We start from the raw sequence: 18,902 nt of genomic DNA, 5'->3' as shown, positions 1-18,902 counted from the left end.
TCTTTCCATGAATGCCCAGTAGTTTGGGTAATAGATACCCTTGTGTACAAATTGTAAATGTTAGGTTGGGCCTAGAGAGGCTGAAAGGTATTAGATTTTGTGTAATATTGCCTTGAGTAGGCGGTAAGAAATTGGGAGCGTAGTCTCCTTGGTTAATGTTGGAGAGCACGTGAGCTCTTTTCTGAGATTGTGAATTTCCTGTAATAGTGAGGGGTGCCTCTGGAAGGCTATAGATTTGTAACCTTTGGAGCAAAGTGCTCTTGAATTTGGGAGATTTCTGTCCTTGTCTAAATAACACCACTTTTGCAAAATTGTAAATTTGTAAATTAAGGGCTTGAAGCCCAAAATTATTAAATTCCCTATTCTGGGGTTCTCTATTTTAATATCCAAATTTGTCATTGTTATTTTACTAAGTGAAAAGTTGTTAAGTTTGTTTTTCTGAAAAGAAATATAACCTATGTTAAAGTTTTAAATTAAATTTTGATATCGTAGTTAGACCCATTTAAGCCCACACCTTCTTTCACCCCTCTGTGCTCCACAGATATCCTGAAATAATAATAATAATAATAATAATAATAATAATAATAATAATAATAATAATAATAATAATAATAATAATAATAATAATCCGAGCGAGTTGACCATGCAGTAAGAGTCGTGTAGCTTGCATTTGGGAGATGGTGGATTCGAATCCCACCGCTGGCAGCTGAAGAGGTTTTCTGTGGTTTCCCACTTTCATACTAGACAAATTCTAGGGCCATGGCCGCTACCTTCCTCATCCTTCCATCACTGAAAACCTTTGACGTGTTAGTGCAACATTAAACCACTAGTAAAATAATAAGGAAAAGGAGAATCTGGAGAGGCAAATAAGAAGTATGAACTTCCGAATATCAAGAAAAGGAAACTGGAATACCTGGAACACATAATGAGAGAGCTTATATATGAGCTCTTCCTCCTCGATATTGAAGGAAAAATAATGATGTGAAAACATAACTTTGGCCGACAGCGGAAGGATGGAATGCAGAATCTGAAAGACTGCTTTGTTAACATAGGGCATATTATGATGACTGCCAACCTCTCAGTAGTAGCAGTAGTAGTGGGAAGAGAATGAGAAAACATCCTTACCTGTAATATAGGATCACTCCCATACTCCATATGTCCACTTTATTGGTATATGGAGGAGACATAATTATCTCTGGAGCAAGATAGACTCCCGTACCTGCACATGTAGTCATGTCACTGTGCAAAACTTCATCCTTAGCTAGACCAAAGTCTGTCACCTTAATGAGAGTATGTGGGGAACTGGTTACCAGTAAGATGTTAGCAGGCTGAAACATAAACCAACAGATAAATTTACTTACTAAACAGAACCCTGAATTTAGCTTAGAAACAATTTTCCCAGTCATATCATATCATAATGATATCATGTCATGTCATGTCATATCATATCATGAGTGGCCAAAAGTCACGGGTCCTTCCCACTCCTAGCCCTTTCCTGTCCCGTCATCACCATAAGACCTATCTGTGTCGGTGCGACGTAAAGCACCTAGCAAAAAAAAAAGTCACGGGAAGGAATGTCCCATTAGAAAATGTGCCGTGTTTGACTCCTGAGCATTGCAGCTAGCTGCAGTGTAGCTGAGCAGTCTATCACAGACACCAGTGTCATGAAGATGGCAACACATTGTGAGTTAACCGACTTTGAATGTGGGATAATCGTTGGCACATGGCACATGGGTCATAGCATTGTGGAGATTACATGCAAATTTGGGTTTCTTTGGTCAACAGTGTCGAGGGTGGATCTTCAGCATTGCAGAGAGAATGTTACCACCCGCGTAAACCACCGCACAGGAAGACCACGCATGTTTAACGAACGGACATCATGTCATCTCCACAGAACCATATTGGGCGCTCGACAGGCTACTGTGAGTCAGATCACCACCCAGTTGAATGTTGGGAGTCAGGAATCCATTTCTACCAGGACTGTAAGGAGGCAACTGCACCGCATAGGCTTCACCAGCCGACAACCAACTCGTGTCCCTTTGCTGACACCTCGACACAGAGCTCAACGTCGTGCGCAGGCCAGCAAACATAAGCAACAGACCGTGGAACAGTAGTGGCATGTGGTATGGTCTGATGAATCCCACTTCCAGTTGTATCGAGCTGATGGATGCGTGAGAGTGTGGTGTATGCCCCAGGAAGCTATGGATCCTGCATGTCAACAAGTTTGTGTTCAGGTGGGAGGTGGCTCTGGTGGGTCTGGGTAGCGTTCTCATGGTCACAATTATGCCCCATTTTCCAGCTGCAGAGAGCGCTGACAGGTGCACATTATGTGGACATTCTTTCAGACCATCTGCATCCCTTTCTGGCCCTAGAGTACCCTGAAGTGCTCTGTGGTGGCACTCATGTGGTTGAATGAGCACTCCAGTTTAGTTATGACCATGGATTAGCCTTCGAGATTCCCCAATCTTAATCCAATTGAGCATTTATGGGATGCTGTCGATGCTGGTGTATGCTCCATGAATCCTACACCAACTACACAAAACCAATTGTGGGTAGCAGTGCAAGATGTGAGGGTCCAGATCCCTCCAGAATTATTCCAACACCTTGTAGAGTCGATGCCTCACAGTATTGCTGCCATTTTAAGGGCTCACAGAGGAGAAACTTATTATTAACATCACATTATATGTCTTCTCATGACTGTTGGCCATTTAGTGTATATCATATAATGTCATGATATGATATGTAAGGTCCTGCAAATATCGCATAAGCCATTATGTTCATCCAGTTTATTGTTTTTATTTTTTTTATTTGTTCTGAGTACTGTCGCAATGAGCTATTAGCTCATGGGAGGAACTTCCCTTTACAGTTATGGCCATACAATTAATGGTTCAAATGTTTAATGTTTAATATGTTGATCACAACAATATTGGCAGTACACTGGAGATAATTAACAATTATATTTAAATGTGGCAATAAATAATAATAATAATAATAATAATAATAATAATAATAATAATAATAATAATAATAATAATAATAATAATGCTATTTGCTTTATGTCCCACTAACTACTTTTACGGTTTTTGGAGACACTGAGGTGCCGGAATTTTGTCTCGCAGGAGTTCTTTTACATGCCAGTAAATTTACCGACACAAGGCTGACATATTTGAGCACCTTCAAATACCACCGGACGGAGCCAGGATCGAACCTACCAAGTAGGGGTCAGAAGACCAGCGCCTCAACCGTCTGAGCCACTCAGCCCGGCAATAAATAATACATTTTGATATATTTTTGTAATAAACATCTAAAAACAGACTTCTTAAATAGTGAATAAGTTTTAATATCCCTTAACTCAGTTGACCATCTATATATATATATAAAATAAGAGTCTTGTCTGTACATTGCTCAGAATTTGAAAATAATGGTATTTCTGTATCAGTCATGTCCATAGTAACAAGGAAGTGCACTTTTTACTTTTCCGTAATGTCTGTCTGTCTGTCTGTCTGTCTGTCTGTCTGTACACGCATCACGAGAAAACGGCTGAAGAGAATTTAATGAAAATCAGTATGAAAATGTCTGGAAATAAGTTGCTACAATCTAAGCCATAAATAATCTTTTTCACGCTGAGAGAAATGGTAGTTTAGGGGAAGGCCTAAAATTTAATTCTCAAATATTTATGTTATTATTTGTCCTATATTAATGAAAATCGGTATTCAAAATTGGGAAATAAGTCACTACAATCTAGGCCATAAATAATTTTATTAACGCTGAGTAAATGGCAGTTTAGAGGAAGGCCTAAAATTGAATAATACCGAGCTCGATAGCTGCAGTTGCTTAAGTGCGACCAGTATCCAGTAACCGGGAGATAGTGGGTTCGAGCCCCACTGTCGGCGGCCCTGAAGATGGTTTTCCGTGGTTTCCCATTTTCACACCAGGCAAATGCCGGGGCTATACCTTAATTAAGGCCACGGCCGCTTCCTTCCAATTCGTAGGTCTTTCCTCTCCCATCGTCGCCGTAAGCCATATCTGTGTTGGTGCGACGTAAAGCAAAATAGCAACAAAATTGAATAAAAAAATATTTGTGTTATTAGTGGTCCTGTTGACAAACAGTATATAACTAAATAATTATTTTTATTATTGAAAAATGCGCACATGCCGTGCAGAGTACCATTACATTACATTTACATACACATTACTTTCCTTTGCTATAAGCTACGATGGATTTCTGTCTATTCCTGCATTTTACAATATGGTATCTATCACAGAATTCCAAGCACAACTCACACACACATTCGTCATTTGGTTCGTGAAATAATTTGTTGCAGCACACCTTGTGGTGGAAGCCATGGATCGCCAATCTCGTCGTCACGTGTCGCATATCATGATTAGCTTCCATCCAGGTCCTGTCTTGCATAGCAGATGTTGCATAGAAGTCCTCTGGTATGTTGTTTTTCTTCTCATGCAGATCTTGTATAAGCTGTTTGAAGCTGGTACTAGCTTGAAGTATGAGCTCGCATCTCAGATCCTCTATTAAGAAAGTCTCCCTGGTAAGCTCATACACTAGCCTCGATCTTGCATTCTGCGGGACTCCTAAAATTCTCTTCAGGTATCTAGCCTTTACTCGCTCCAATTCTTCCAGTTATATTTTAAATATAACTAAATAATATATTATTAAATTTCTGATCATTTATGTCTTATACATTTTTACTGTACCGGCTAATGATAACGGAGATACGGTGGAACCTTGGATTGCGAGCATAATTCGTTCCAGCAACATGCTTGTAATCCAAAGCGCTCATATATCAAAGCAAGTTTTCCCATAAGAAACAATTGAACCGCGGATGATTCGTCCACAACACAAAAATATTTATTCGCATACCATTTCTAAAACAATATATAACATAAAACAAATTAAAGTGTACTTTTCCTTACAATAGAATCATTGTTGGTGTGAGGGAGACGAGAGATGACATGAGAAGAGTTACTGTCTAGCACGAATTTCACTAACGGAATCAATGCTATCTGTTGGCTCACTGGAATTGTTTTCTTTTCATGCAACTTTAATGAGGAACTTGTCCAATGACTATTGCTTTTGCCTCTTTTTGAGGATTTCACGAAAATGTGACATTGCATTGTTAATGAACTGATTCATCGCTTGCACTGCTACAGCCTTATTCGGGTGGTGTTTTTCTACAAAATTTTGCACCGTTTCCCACATTTTGCACTTATCCTGAATATCAGTTGAAGTGAGAGATTCCATTGACTTTTCCTCCTTCTCTTCCCTGGATGAAATCTCCATAACTTCCTCCTGTTGTTCACGATGTAGGTCCATCAGTTCATTGGTGGTCAGTTACTGGCTATGTTCTTCCACCAGCTCTTGAATGTCCACGTCATTCAACTCCAGCCCCATAGTCTTCCCTAAGGACACAATTCGGTGGCTCATTGTCACCAACAATCCCCTCAAAGTCACGTCCAAGGACACAGTCAGGCCACAGCTTTCCACAAGCGGAAGTGAGAGTTCTCTTGGTGACTCCATTCCAGGCTTTATCGATGATCTTCAGGCAGTTCACAATGGGGAAATGATTTCTCCCAAACTCTCGGAGGGTAAGGTTTGTTTCTTCGGTCACTTCAAAGCATCGCTGAAATAGTGCTTTGGTGTATAGCTTCTTGAAGTTCGAAATGAATTGCTGATCCATAGGATGGAGTAGTGGAGTAGTGTTGGGAGGAAGGAACTTAACCTTAACGAACTTGAATTCCTCCAGTAAGTCGTCCTCAAGGCCTCAAGACCTGGAGGATGAGCAGGAGCATTGTCCATAACCAGCAAAACTTTGAGCGGCATATTATGTTCTGAAAGGTATTTCTTCACTACCGGACCAAAGACCTCGTTCATCCATTCAACAAATGAACAGGGGAGGGGAAACGTAGGCACACGTGATGCTCGTATTGCGGAACCTCACTCACTTATCAAGTTGCAATTTATTTAAAATGTTTGCTCGTCTTGCAAAACACTCGTAGACCAAGTTACTCGCATTCCGAGGTTTCACTGTTTTCATGAATTTGAATTTTTGTTGCTAAATCATTTCAGCGCCGTCACGAGAAAACGGGTAAAGAGAATTTAATGAAAATCGGTATATAAAGTCGAGGAATAAGGAACTACAGTCTACATTATACTTTTATAAGATGCCCTAATATTACAGAGTCGAAAGAAAATTGAATGTGAAGGCCTACAATTCAGAAAACTCATAACATTGATCAACAATAACATTACATTGACCATTGTTTGTTGTGATGTGCTTTGTGTCTCTGTTGCCGCTCATCTCTGGTAGATGGGATTACTGCTGTATACAGAGTTTTTAAAATTTTATTTACTTCGCGCCGACACAGATAGGACTCATGGCTACAGTGGGACAGGAAAGGGCTAGGAGTTGGAAGGAAGCAGCCCTGGATTTAATTACGTTACAGCCCCAGCATTTGCCTGGTGTGAAAATGGGAGAACACGGAAAAATATCTTCAGGGTTGTCGACATTGGGGTTCGAACCCACTACCTCCTGGATGCAAGCTCACAGCTGCGTGCCCCTAACCGCACTGCCAACTCGCCCGGTTGTACTGAAAATAACAGCCTGCCTGAATATTGCCGGGAAGTAGCTGGGAAGTTAGATAACTTTCTTCTTTAGCATGCTATTCCCATGGTTCATAAATTTTCTGATACTACTAATACGTAACAAATTGGTTCATCATAGCATTCGAGCTATTCAATCCCTACTCTGAGGAACTGACTGGAATGAGCAGTGTGCATATTTAACGGAATAATGGCAGAGGAGTGTTCACGGCTGTCTGCAGTCTGATCATTCCAGCACTGGAACTTCGGACTGTTAGATCGGCACCGTAGTACTGTTACATGTGATAAATATCATTCTTGATCCGTATTGATGATATTTGATTGGAATAATAACAATAAGTTAATTTATTGATTTCACCACCTAATCAATACAATAAGTCTTGTCTTAGTTGAATTTACTTTGGCATGTTAACTAAAATGGTACATGTTTCGCCTTGAATTTAGGCATCATCAGCCATTATCTTAACCTTAAAATAGAATCAGGCAGCTGATTTACATATACAAGGAATAAAACAGATATTTTTTTTAAACTTTGGAGAGACTTGAACTAAAATTAAGATATGGTAAAAGACTTGTAAAGAAGTTGGTTTAAGATGGTCCAAAAAGGTCCTATTTAAACATCGTTCTTCAACCGTCAACTTCAACTTCATATTTTTTGATCAAACTGAACCACATCACCATATGCCATTGATTTTTGACTCTTTCTCTTGTAAACGAATAATTGCTGGTCACTTGACCATCTTTCATTATTATTTTATTCTGCATTATTTATTAAATACGATTTTTATCGCCATTTTTGTTGTAACCGCTGGTCGGCCAACATAATTTTTAGCAATCCTATCACTCGTTCATAACAGACTGTTGTTTTATTCATTTTCATTTTAATAGAAGCTTTCTAATATTAATATTACTACTACTTTCACCAATTGTATATTTCCTCACTCACTGTAATATCTTTAAAACCAACTGATTCTATTTTAAGGTTAAGATAATGGCTGATGAAGCCTAAATTCAAGGCGAAACATGTACCATTTTAGTTAGCATGCCAAAGTAAATTCAACTAAGACAAGACTTATTGTATTGATTAGGTGGTGAAATCAATAAATTAACTTATTGTTATTATTCCAACCGTAGTACTGTTCACTAAAAGTGAGAAAATGTGCGGTTTTTCATTTGATCAAGTATTTTATATGATAACATTGCTTTTAATTGCTACATTCCTAATGACGACTTCAGGTAGGAAAACCACAAAGACAGTCTTTCTGAGAATCCCGTAGTGAAGCACGGGTACCTCAGCTAGTCATATATAATTTCCTCCCCAACCACCAGCGATGCCGGATGAAAATGCGCTCTCCGGATTTGCGGAGGAACCTGATGACCTGTAGTCGCATCTGGGGCACAAGCACGATCATTTTGACAGGTGAAGTGCTGCTCAGTTATGAAAACTTTATCATCAGTAAGTAGATTATCCTGATGACATATGTGCGCATAGCACTGGGGCTAGTAGGGCTAGGCATTTGACAAGCTTCTGCTTCTTCATTTGTGTCGTCAGGAGATCCCCACCACTGTGACAACGTACTTTCAGAGCAAAGCTACTTCTTCGCACTGTGGTCAATGTCCACCTCGAAACGTTGCCACTACTTTTTGTTTTCGCACGGGATTTCGGCAAATTCTTTGTTCCAGTGAAGAGCTGCAGTGTCCTCGTACACTTCGGATGGTCCGAACAAGGGTGGTCAGATATTCCCTGTATCACTGAAGCGTTCGATTCTTCGATGGAAGAATATTCTGCTGGTGCACAGCTTCATAAAGATATCAAAGATGTCTGTAAGTGTCCTCGTACCATGTGCAGTTATATTACTGCGATAATCACCCTATTCCACATTTAGGAACCCTGTTGTTCTTATGCCAGTATCGTCGCCATTGCGAACAGTCTCGATTCAGATACAAAAATATTGGAAAGGGTGCCAGCTTGTTCCGGGGTTTTCCCCTTTCGGTTGTGTATTTATTGCGAAAAGTCTCGATTGCGGACACCCCATTAATAGTCTCGATGTGTCTCGATTGGAGATACTGTTTCCTACAGATAAGCCTTCATGAAATGAAGCATCTATATTGTACTTTTATAACTTGTGCAAGTGCATAAAGGTTCATTGTTAGCGCCAACCGGGACTAGATGGCCTTTTTGTTTTGTTTCTAGAGCACCTCACTTATTTTCGAGGTAGGCCTGCCGTGTGGCTCAGCACATGAAGTTAAGGGCAGGGGATCGGAAGACCCATAGACACCATGAACTTGCATGACTAACCATACCCGGCCTTAAAGATAATGAAGACCTAGCCCCCGTAATTAGCTTTCTTTTTTTTCCTTTGTCAGAATAACGGTTTGTACATTTTAAGAATTTTGTCGTTTTTACTACTAATTATTTACGTATTAATTTGAGCTTATAATTATTTCTCATCTATAGGATTTGTCATAATTTTAAATACGTACTGCCAATAATACACTCTTATTTACAACATACGTTTTTTTGAATGAACAACACTTATGCTTACTCCGTTTTGAGGACAAATGACATTACATCCAAAATCCTTATTTATATTTATATATATAAAATAAGAGTTTTGTCTGTACATTGCTCAAAATTTGAAAAGAATTGTATTTCTGTATCGATCATGTCCACAGTAACAAGGAAATGCAATTTTTACTTTTCCGTTATAATTTCTGCCTGTCTGTATGTACGTATGTACATGCATCATGAGATTACGGCTGAAGAGAAATAAATGAAAATCGATATGTAAAGTTGGGGGATGAGCCACTACAATCTAGGCTATAAATCATTTTATTCACGCACAGTGAAATGGTAGTTTAGGGGAAAGCCTAAAATGTAATTGTCAAATATGTACATTATTAGTGGACCTGTCGATAAATACTACATAACTAAAGTTATATATAGAGTTAAATTGCTGATCATTTATGTCTTATAAATTTTTACCATACCAGCTACAACACAGATATTCATGAATTTGTATTTTTGTTGCTAAGTCCATATCATCGCCGAGCCACGAGGAAACGGGTTAACAGAATTTAATGAAAATCAGTACTGTATATACAGTCAGGGAATAAGAAACTACAGTCTAAGCTATAAACAATTTTATTCACCCCGGATGAAATTGTAGTTTTAAGGGAAGGTGCCTAAAATTTAATTTTTAAATACATATGTTATTGGTCCTATCAAAAAGTACTGTACTACATAACAAAAGTTATAGAGAATACAATTTCCAATCATTTATGTTATATTCAGTTTTACCGTACCGACTATAATAAGAGTGGCATTTCAGATTCGGAAGGAAACTAAATGCGAAGGCCTACAATATCGAAAGCATTGATCAACAATAACATTACAATGATCATTGTTTATTGTGATGTTCTTTGTTTCTATGGTGCCACTCAACTCCGATAGATGGGGTTACTGCTGCGTGCCGAGTATAACAGCCTGACTGAATATTGGCGGGAAATAGCTGGGGAGTTAAAAAAAAAAAATCTTCTTTAGTATGCCATTCCTCTGGTTCATACATTTCCTGGTACTGCTGGTACGTAACACACTGGTTCATCATAATATTCCAGCTATTCAATCCCTACTCTGACGTGCGGTTTTGAATGAGCAGTGTCCACACGTAAGGCAGAGGCTCACGTTATCGTTGTAGTAGTAGTAGTAGTAGTAGTAGTAGTAGTAGTAGTAGCAGCAGTAGTGGTAGTAGTAGTATGACCTGGTCTAGAATTACAATTTAGGCCTATTCCAAATTATAGCACCACAGTTCACTAAATAACTCAAAATTTAACCCTGAAAAGAGCCGTTTCTTAAGAAAAGCTTCTTCCTCTTCACTTTTAATAAATTCTACATTCATTTTATTCCAAATTAGCAGTGAAGAGGGAGGTTTCTCCTCTGGCTTGAAGGAAAAATTTGCCTCCAAGTCAGATAGACTTTTCTGCTGCCAGTGTAGTGAATTGATATTTTCTGACTCATCAGGTACTCCTAGGAAACAGTTTAGTAAAAGAGCATAGTTTTTGCCCTGGGACTCTGAACTGTTCGACCCCCCTGCCACCGAAAAAGGACGAAGAGTGTTCACGAATCACAGCTGTCTGTGGCTTGGTCATTCCTGCTCTGGAACTTTGGACTGTTGGATCGGCAGCATAGTACTGTTCGTTAAAAGTGAGAAAATGTGTGGTTTTTCATTTGATCGAGTATTTTTTACATCCTCAGAAAGACTTCCTAAGTGGTTTTCCCAACTGAAATAAACATAGGTCATTACAATGACACCAGTAGGAACGGCGCAATTAAAAACAATTGTAAGTCATAAGACAGGTAAAACAGTTTTAACAAAATTTGAAGATCTTATTTTAAATTGTCAAAAATTTTAATGTGTCTTTCCAATTTTAATATTTATTTCTGATATATTAATATTAATTTATTATTAGCTGATGATGTCCCTTAGGGGACGAAACATGTACTAGATATAATAAATTATATATTGTATTGAATAGGTGGACTGCTTAATTATATTTAAGTTTATCTTGAATATTCATTGATTGATTATAGTCAATACGGGATTAGTATTACTTGAAATGAAGCTGTTAAAGCTTATCACTTGTAATATGGAATATAATACAATCTTGCTCACAACGTGTACACTATCTAACCTAGAATTATGTATACAATGCAGAATTCTATAGTAAAGCACAGGTATCAGCTAGTTTGTTATATGATGTTGAGGCAGAATATGCTGTATTTTTTATTCTGTACCTTGAAGAAGATACATGGTCAGTGTATATCTGATGAACTGTCCTAGTTTGATAGTTATGAATGGGTGGACCAGGCAAGTTGGCCATGTGGGTAGGGACGCGCAACTGTGAGCTTGCATCCAGGAGATAATGGGTTCGAATCCAACTTTTGGCAGCCCTGAAGATTGTTTTCCGTGGTTTCCCATTTTCACACCAGGCAAATTCTGGGGCTGTACCTTAATTAAGGCCATGGCTGCTTCCTTCCAACTCCTAGGCCTTTCCTAGCCCATCACCTCTATAAGACCTATTTGTATTGGTGCGACATATAGCCACTAGCAAACAAAGTTATGAATATCTTTCCTGTACCTAATTTCTGTGTTTAAGGAGATCATACCATTTTTAAATTTGTATATGAGTAGTGCTTCAGAGTATGTCTTATGCATTCTGACAGGTAAGATGTTCGCATCCCTGTATATCTCAATGGAGCATTTCAAAAACTTATATTTATAAATTAATCTTAAGGCCCTTTGTTTGAAGTATTTCAAGTTCATTGGTTTTTCTTCTCTATTGCACAAACCCCATATTTCATTCATGTAAAGTACTGTAGATGCGAATGAAAAAGTGAGAAATAAATACTTCTGAGCTGCTGTGTAGTTAATCTTATGTTTTGTAATCTTTTCAATGCTCCTATAACAGCAAAGAGATATGTTCTTTCCAGCATAAAGTTGTGTTCAGAATAAGACCTAAATATGTAAATGAACTGACTCTTTCCACATTTTCGCATTTCTTTTCTTGTTCTTCCAACCCCCATGGGTGGAGGACACCAATGAAGAATACACCCACGGTATCCCCTGCCTGCTGTAAGAGGTGACTGAAAGGGGCCCCACGGGCTCTCAACTTGAGAGCATGAGTTGGAGACCACGGGGCCTATCGTTGAGTCCTGGCACTACTTCCACTTAATTGCGCCAGGATCCTCACCTTCACCTATCCTCTCCAAACTCCTTCTTCTTTTATGAACCCGATGGTATTAGAGCACTCGAGGTCTAGGGAATCTTTAATTTTCACGCCCTTTGTGGCTCTTGTCTTTCTTTGTCTGGTACTTCATTTTTTGGAGTGTCGGATCCCTTCTTTTTTCTTTTTTCTCTCTCTCTACTCCCTGTGAGTGGGGGACGCAGATGAAGAATACACCCACAGTATCCTCTGCTTGTCGTAAGAAGTGACTAAGAGGGGCGACCAAGGGATGCTGAATTTTGAACCATGACTAGTACCATGATTAGTACCATCACGTGAGGAACATCACGAATCGACTTTTCATGCGATTAGTACCACTATGTGAGGAATGGGTCTGTGGGTGGATCACTATGGGTTTACAGTACCCATGTATAGTATCCGCCACTATGACGGAGGCTCACCCTCTGTCCAGGTAGGGTTGGGACACCCCCAGGAAAAAAAAATGCTATCCTCGGGGTGCTTCAGAATCGGGTTGTGGACATCATGGGTCTGCATTTCGAGGAACACCACGGGTTTGGGCATTGCCTGTGATTAGTACCACTATATGAGCAATGCCTTGGGTCTGCGTTGTCTGTGATTAGTACCCACTATGTGAGGATCACCACGGGATAGTACGAGTCCTTTTAATTAGTACTACTATGTGAGGAACACCAGGGGTTTGCATTACCTATGAGTGGCGCCATTACGTCAGAAATCTGTGCGCAATACATTACCTGTGAGTAGGACCATAATGTGAGGAGCACCATGAGTCGATGTTACTTGTGATTAGTACCGCTACATAAGAACTACTATGGTTCTACTTAACTAGCGATAAGTACCATTATGAGGGGCCCTTTAGACAACAAGCATCACCGATTCAGGATTGTGCTATGGAAGCAGCCCTTTGGTCAGTATATACCATTGTTTTAAGTTTGCTTCTGGGAAGGTGAGACATTGTGGGTCAGATTCACTGATTGTTTTAAGTTCATAATCATTGTTCATCATCATCTTTTTGAATTCTAGTCAGGACTGATTTCGGAATTATTTTTAATTTTTAATGTATTTAAAGTTATATAAAGTATTTTAGCAGAACTTATAATGTTAATTTTTCCATCAGATGAGTTCTGATAGTCAAGCTTCAAAAAGAATAGGTGTATTTTATTTCTGTACCTAGCATTGCCATACAAACCTCATTTTATGGAAATATCCTATTTTGAGCAGAAAAATGACCATCTGCAAATAATTTTGAAAATTCATCAGTTTGACTGCAATTTGTTGAATGACAGAAAAATTATAATTTTTGGACGAAGTCAAGCATGTCTTCCTTTATATGGATGGCAGCATTTACAATCTTTGCTCATATAGTCATATGTCTTTTTTCTATGTTAAATCTATAACACTATCGAAGGGGCAGTGACCTTGCAGTTTTCACTGAACTGCATTCTACTGTCTAAATGTTGCCTACCCACAATTTGTACAGGTAAATCAGATATATTTAGAATCCACAAATGAAACAAGATATCACACCAAGTTAAACTCTGATAGCGCTTGGTGAGTCGTGCTCGGAAGAAATGTCCAGGCGATGACAGTCATCACAGGAATGACATCTCGTTTGCACATGGATAGCATAGTCCAGACAAATTCCAGACAGGATAACTCAAAATAAACAAAGGGGGAGGTACAAGGGTGGGGAGGTCTATCGGTAAAGAAAGAAATACTCTTCCATGCAAAATAAAATGACTCAGAGGAAATCTCAATGTGCATCTAAGGGTTAAAAAAACATGTTTTGGCATAATAAAAAGGAAATATGCATGGCTGGAATTCAAAATGATGGATACAAGTAGTATAATGTACAAATTACATTACATATGTAATATTATTGCATATTACTAATCACTTTCAATTGGAAAATTAATTTAGAGCAATATTTTGCAAATTTCCATATAATGAAATATTTTTAAGAATATTCAAAATTATAAGTAAGATAATGCTACTTTTTATACAAAACAGAAACTATGTAAGGTTCTATATAGGCTGAAAAATGTACACAACATAGGCATTTGATTTTCTTCTTTATGAAATACAGTATTACAAACTCTTGAGAAACTGCCAAATATCGATCTTACCCTGTTTACACACCTTGAGATCACGGTGAGTGATGGAATGCTGATGCATATATTGAACTGCTATAGCAAGCTGATAGAATAATAATTTTGTCTGCTTTTCACTCAGCAGTTTCTTATCGTTGACCCAATGTGACAGATCACCTCCAGGAACGTATTCCAATACGAGGTATATGTAATCTTGATTTGCAAATATTTCATATGCACGAATCATGCATGGCTGAAACAGTTTCATTGATCATTATCAATTTACACATTCTTTACTCAGTGCAGTGAAGTTTTACAGTACATTATATGCAAAGAAAGAACAGAAATTTAAGCAGTGCACTTCAAATACCTTGGCTAGGTCATAACAGAAAATCTTTAGTGTCACAATGAAATAAAAATATGAATAGAAAAGCAAGCTTTTAGAGTTAAACAATCCCTTCTGTGTCAGAAAACAACGTCCTTCACCTTACATAAAAGAATAATTAAATCTTATGTTTGGTCTGTTGCACTGTATTGTGCTGAGACCTGGATATTAACCAAGAGAGATATTAAGAGGCTAGAAGCTGCTGCTGGTGTTGGCTGTAATGGGTAAGTTGGGTGGAGAAGAAAACCAATGCTGAGGTATTGAACATTGTCCAAGAAAAGAGACAGCTGTTGAGTCAGATTGGATGGGACATGTGTTGATGGAAATTTTTGAAGGTAAAATACCAGGGAAACGCCTTTACAGAAGACCAAGAAAGACTTTCATGGTGACATTTCTTATGAACTCAGGATGCAGGAGCTATGCAGGGGCAAAACGTACTGCACATGATCAACCCAGCTGGAGAAGACTCATCACAGGGGCAAACCATTCATTAGTCTGAATTACTCAAAGAAGACATTACTAAAATTAATTTGTTGTTTAAAAGGACGAGCAAGGGTAAATTTCTTTCCTTGGAAGGAATGGTACAGTTTGTCATAAAAGGTTGTGTGCATCCGTTTACTTATTGGTAAGATTCCTTTCCTTTTAAACTTGAATCATTAGTCAGAGAAGGATCTCTTAAACAGTGGTTTTCTCCCATTTAAGAATACTATCATAGTGAACTCTACAATATTGTAATACGAAGGTCTTTGTTCATGTATGGCTAAAAGACAGCTCAAACCCAATTACTGTAGCAAGTCAACAAATCTATTCCAGCATTATGTAAATACAGTACACATTTTTCCAGCTGATTTAACCCAGCACAGGGAATAAGCTTAACAGGAACGGAAGCGGGCACGTGGTGAGATTTTCCCTCACCCATAAAATAAATTAAGAAAATCATCTTTGCAGTACAGTTCTAAATTTAATTAGTTAAGTAAAGCTTTCTGTATTTATTTTCATAAGAATTATTATAGCTTTACAATATTTTAGTTACAAATGTAGGGTATACTACCTTGTTAAATCAGAATTATGAACATCTCTATTATGTGTGACTCTTTTACGCATTTCTGTCAATTTGAGATTGGTCTATTGCACAATTAGTTTTATAGTGTCTTAAGGGAAAAATAAATGTCATGCTTCCACTGCCAAATTTACATTTTGTGCTTGTTCTCTGACACCTGGTAGATGTCTCACGAGATTCCTATGCCAAGTTTTATGTGTCGTGTTTCTGCAGTGTACATCCCACATGGCTCCTCCATGTTTCCCTGTGTACAGGGATCTGTTTCATACAACTTGGTCAGAATTTGCTACAACAGATTCCGTTTCAATTCCAGAAAACTCACATTTGCTATTTTGTTCAATTTGTTCAACATTATCACTGCAACTGTCATTATACCATCTAAATCTTCACCTGCTTCTTCCTTCCTATTCAGCCCCTTTTACATTTGATTTACCCATTGTAACAGTTTCTGTGCTTTCTCATCACCAATAGTTCAATATATTCAAATATAGTCAATATATTTACAGTATTCACAAATGTCAGAAATACTAATGTAACAAGGCACACGGTGAAGGAAAATCTCACTGAACTTCAAGGATGACAACAATGCACCAAAAAAAAGCAACAGTTGCAGAGTGATTTGGAAAATAATAATAATAATAATAATAATAATAATAATAATAATAATAATAATAATAATAATAATAATAATAATAATAATAATAATAATAATAATAATAATAATAATAATAATTTTGTGAGGCTATTTCTACCCGGGTGCAGCTCTAGTAAGGCAGACCCTACGATGAGGGTGAGCGGCATCTGCCGTGTGTAGGTAACTGCGTGTTATGTGGTGGAGGATAGTGTTATGTGTGGTGTGTGAGTAGCAGGAATGTTGGTGACAGCACAAACACCCAGCCCCCGAGCCATTGGAATTAACCAATGAAGGTTAAAATCCCCGATCCGGCCGGGAATCGAACCCGGGACCCTCTGAACCGAAGGCCAGTACGCTGACCGTTCAGCCAACGAGTCGGACATGTGGAAAATAATGAACTTGGAATACCTAGAAGGAAATACATTTTTCTTTTACAACTTGCTTTACGTCGCACTAACACAGATAGGTCTCATGGTGACGATGGGACAGGAAAGGGCTAGGAGTGGGAAGGAAGCAGCTGTGGCCTTAATTAAGGTACAGCCCCAGCATTTGCCTGGTGTGAAAATGGGAAACCGTGGCAAACTATCTTCAGGGCTGCCGACAGTGGGGTTTGAACCCACTATCTCCTGAATACTGGATACTGGCCACACTTAAACAACTGCAGCTATCAAGCTCGGTCCTAGAAGGATAGACAGGTGTGCAAAACCATTGTGCAATGGGACATGACGATATCAAGGGATTTGCTCACCACGCACCTGGTGCTGGGTTAATCTGACCTGTTATTATTTAAAAAAATATTAAATTGACTTTCACTACCTACCCAAGATGTATACATAAGTCTATTTTGTCTTTGACTTTAACATAGCATCAAGAACAAGGAATTTGTGCTTATAATATAAATTCTAGAGTAACTGAGTGGATTGTAATCTGCAGGAACACACAACTTGTGGGGAGTGTGGCAACTTGGGCTCCAGCTAGCTCTAGCTTACTTGTTCCAGGCTTGTATCCTTCATCTTTCCTCTGTAACCTCCCTTCTTCAACTTTTGTTCTCTTTCCATAAACCATTTTTGTGCAAATAATGAATACTGGCTATATTTTAAGAAATCATTCCCCTTGGAGCCTCGGATCTTGTGAGATGCATAGCAGTCACAGACTATTAGCTGAGTTAGTTGCCTCAGTGGATCAATAGTAGAGCGTCTGACTTACGACACAAGTTTGCGGGCATGATCCCACTCGAAAAGGCCGAATTTTGAAGAACATTCAAATATCGTAGCACTCCTTGTCCTTGTTGTTGGCATATTAAAGATCTCTTGTAGTGCACTCAGCATTGCGCAACAAAATTAAATTAACTCATAGTATCCATTCCATTAGAATTCTGCTTTTGTCATTGGATAGCAGCACAATCGGAATGTTGAAATTGTTAGGCAGACTGCCTAGATGACACCACTTCAGAAAGTCTGCATTGTCGTAGCTGAGGTCATACAATCATTATCATCATCATCTGAGTTGAACATTGCTCCTCTTACTGCTGCTTGCCACCTCTCATTATATTTTCTATCTAACCTCTTTCTCAGTCGGTTCTAGTCCTCTTCCAACCCAGAAAGTAAGACCTTGAAAGAGTTTTACTTATTCCTGATTTTCGTAACCCTATACATCATTCTATGTGCAATGTTCATCCAAAATGAGAAGCAAGCAAGCTTGTAATTTCACTTCATTGAAGAATTGTGATTATTAGATCTCAGATTTCTATGACATTTCATATTTTTCTATTGCTTCTCTCTGCAAACTTAATTTAAATTAAACACATTCCTCGCTTTTGTGAAGACTGTACCGGAGGTACACCTACTCCGTACATTTAAACTGAACACCTTTTGAAAGGCCATCTATAATACGAACAGTGAACTGTCTATCAAAAGAAGTTTCAAACTTCAGATGTCTCTACTATCAACTTATGTGTCCTCTGGTGGGAGAATGAACAATTAATTTTCAAAGAAATTTGTAGATTCTAGGTTTACAGAGCTGAAATGTTTATAGATTTTTTTTGTGTGTGTTCTAGTGAGAAGCAAGTGATGATTTCACTTGGCTATGATACACTTTTTAAGAAGTTGGAATTCTTCTCGTTCCTCTTTCAGTTATCGTCACAAATACTATCATTCATTTTCCTTTAAATAAAAGTAATAGTAAATTTGTCATGGTAAGTTGGCTGTATTTCATTTAATAAGAAAACACATATTCCTCATTTGTTAACTGTCAGTGTTCTTGCCTTCAGTAAAGAAGGTCCCAAGTTTGATTCCTGGTTATGTTAGGGATTTAAGCTGTGTCTGGTTACTTCTTCTCACTCAGGGACTGGG

At 38.4% G+C, this 18,902-nt stretch overlaps 1 protein-coding gene across 3 annotated transcripts in view; it reads right to left on the bottom strand.

Moving 5' to 3' along the window:
• LOC136874295 (ovarian-specific serine/threonine-protein kinase Lok) overlaps positions 1–18,902 on the bottom strand; it is an 88,394-nt gene that overhangs the window by 23,211 nt on the left and 46,281 nt on the right. For 2 of the 3 annotated variants that reach the window (XM_067147933.2, XM_068227719.1), the window contains exons 5-6: positions 14,522–14,725; positions 1,126–1,328 (exon numbers count right to left, since the gene is read on the bottom strand). In XM_067147933.2, the coding sequence (XP_067004034.2) occupies positions 1,126–1,328; positions 14,522–14,725 (407 nt within the window). The remainder of the gene's footprint in view (positions 1–1,125; positions 1,329–14,521; positions 14,726–18,902) is intronic. The other variant, XM_067147934.2, reaches the window with a different exon arrangement.

Source organism: Anabrus simplex, chromosome 5 (genome assembly GCF_040414725.1).
Source record: "Anabrus simplex isolate iqAnaSimp1 chromosome 5, ASM4041472v1, whole genome shotgun sequence".
Classification (NCBI taxonomy): domain Eukaryota; kingdom Metazoa; phylum Arthropoda; class Insecta; order Orthoptera; family Tettigoniidae; genus Anabrus; species Anabrus simplex.
This window is presented reverse-complemented; position numbering and strand designations above follow the sequence as displayed.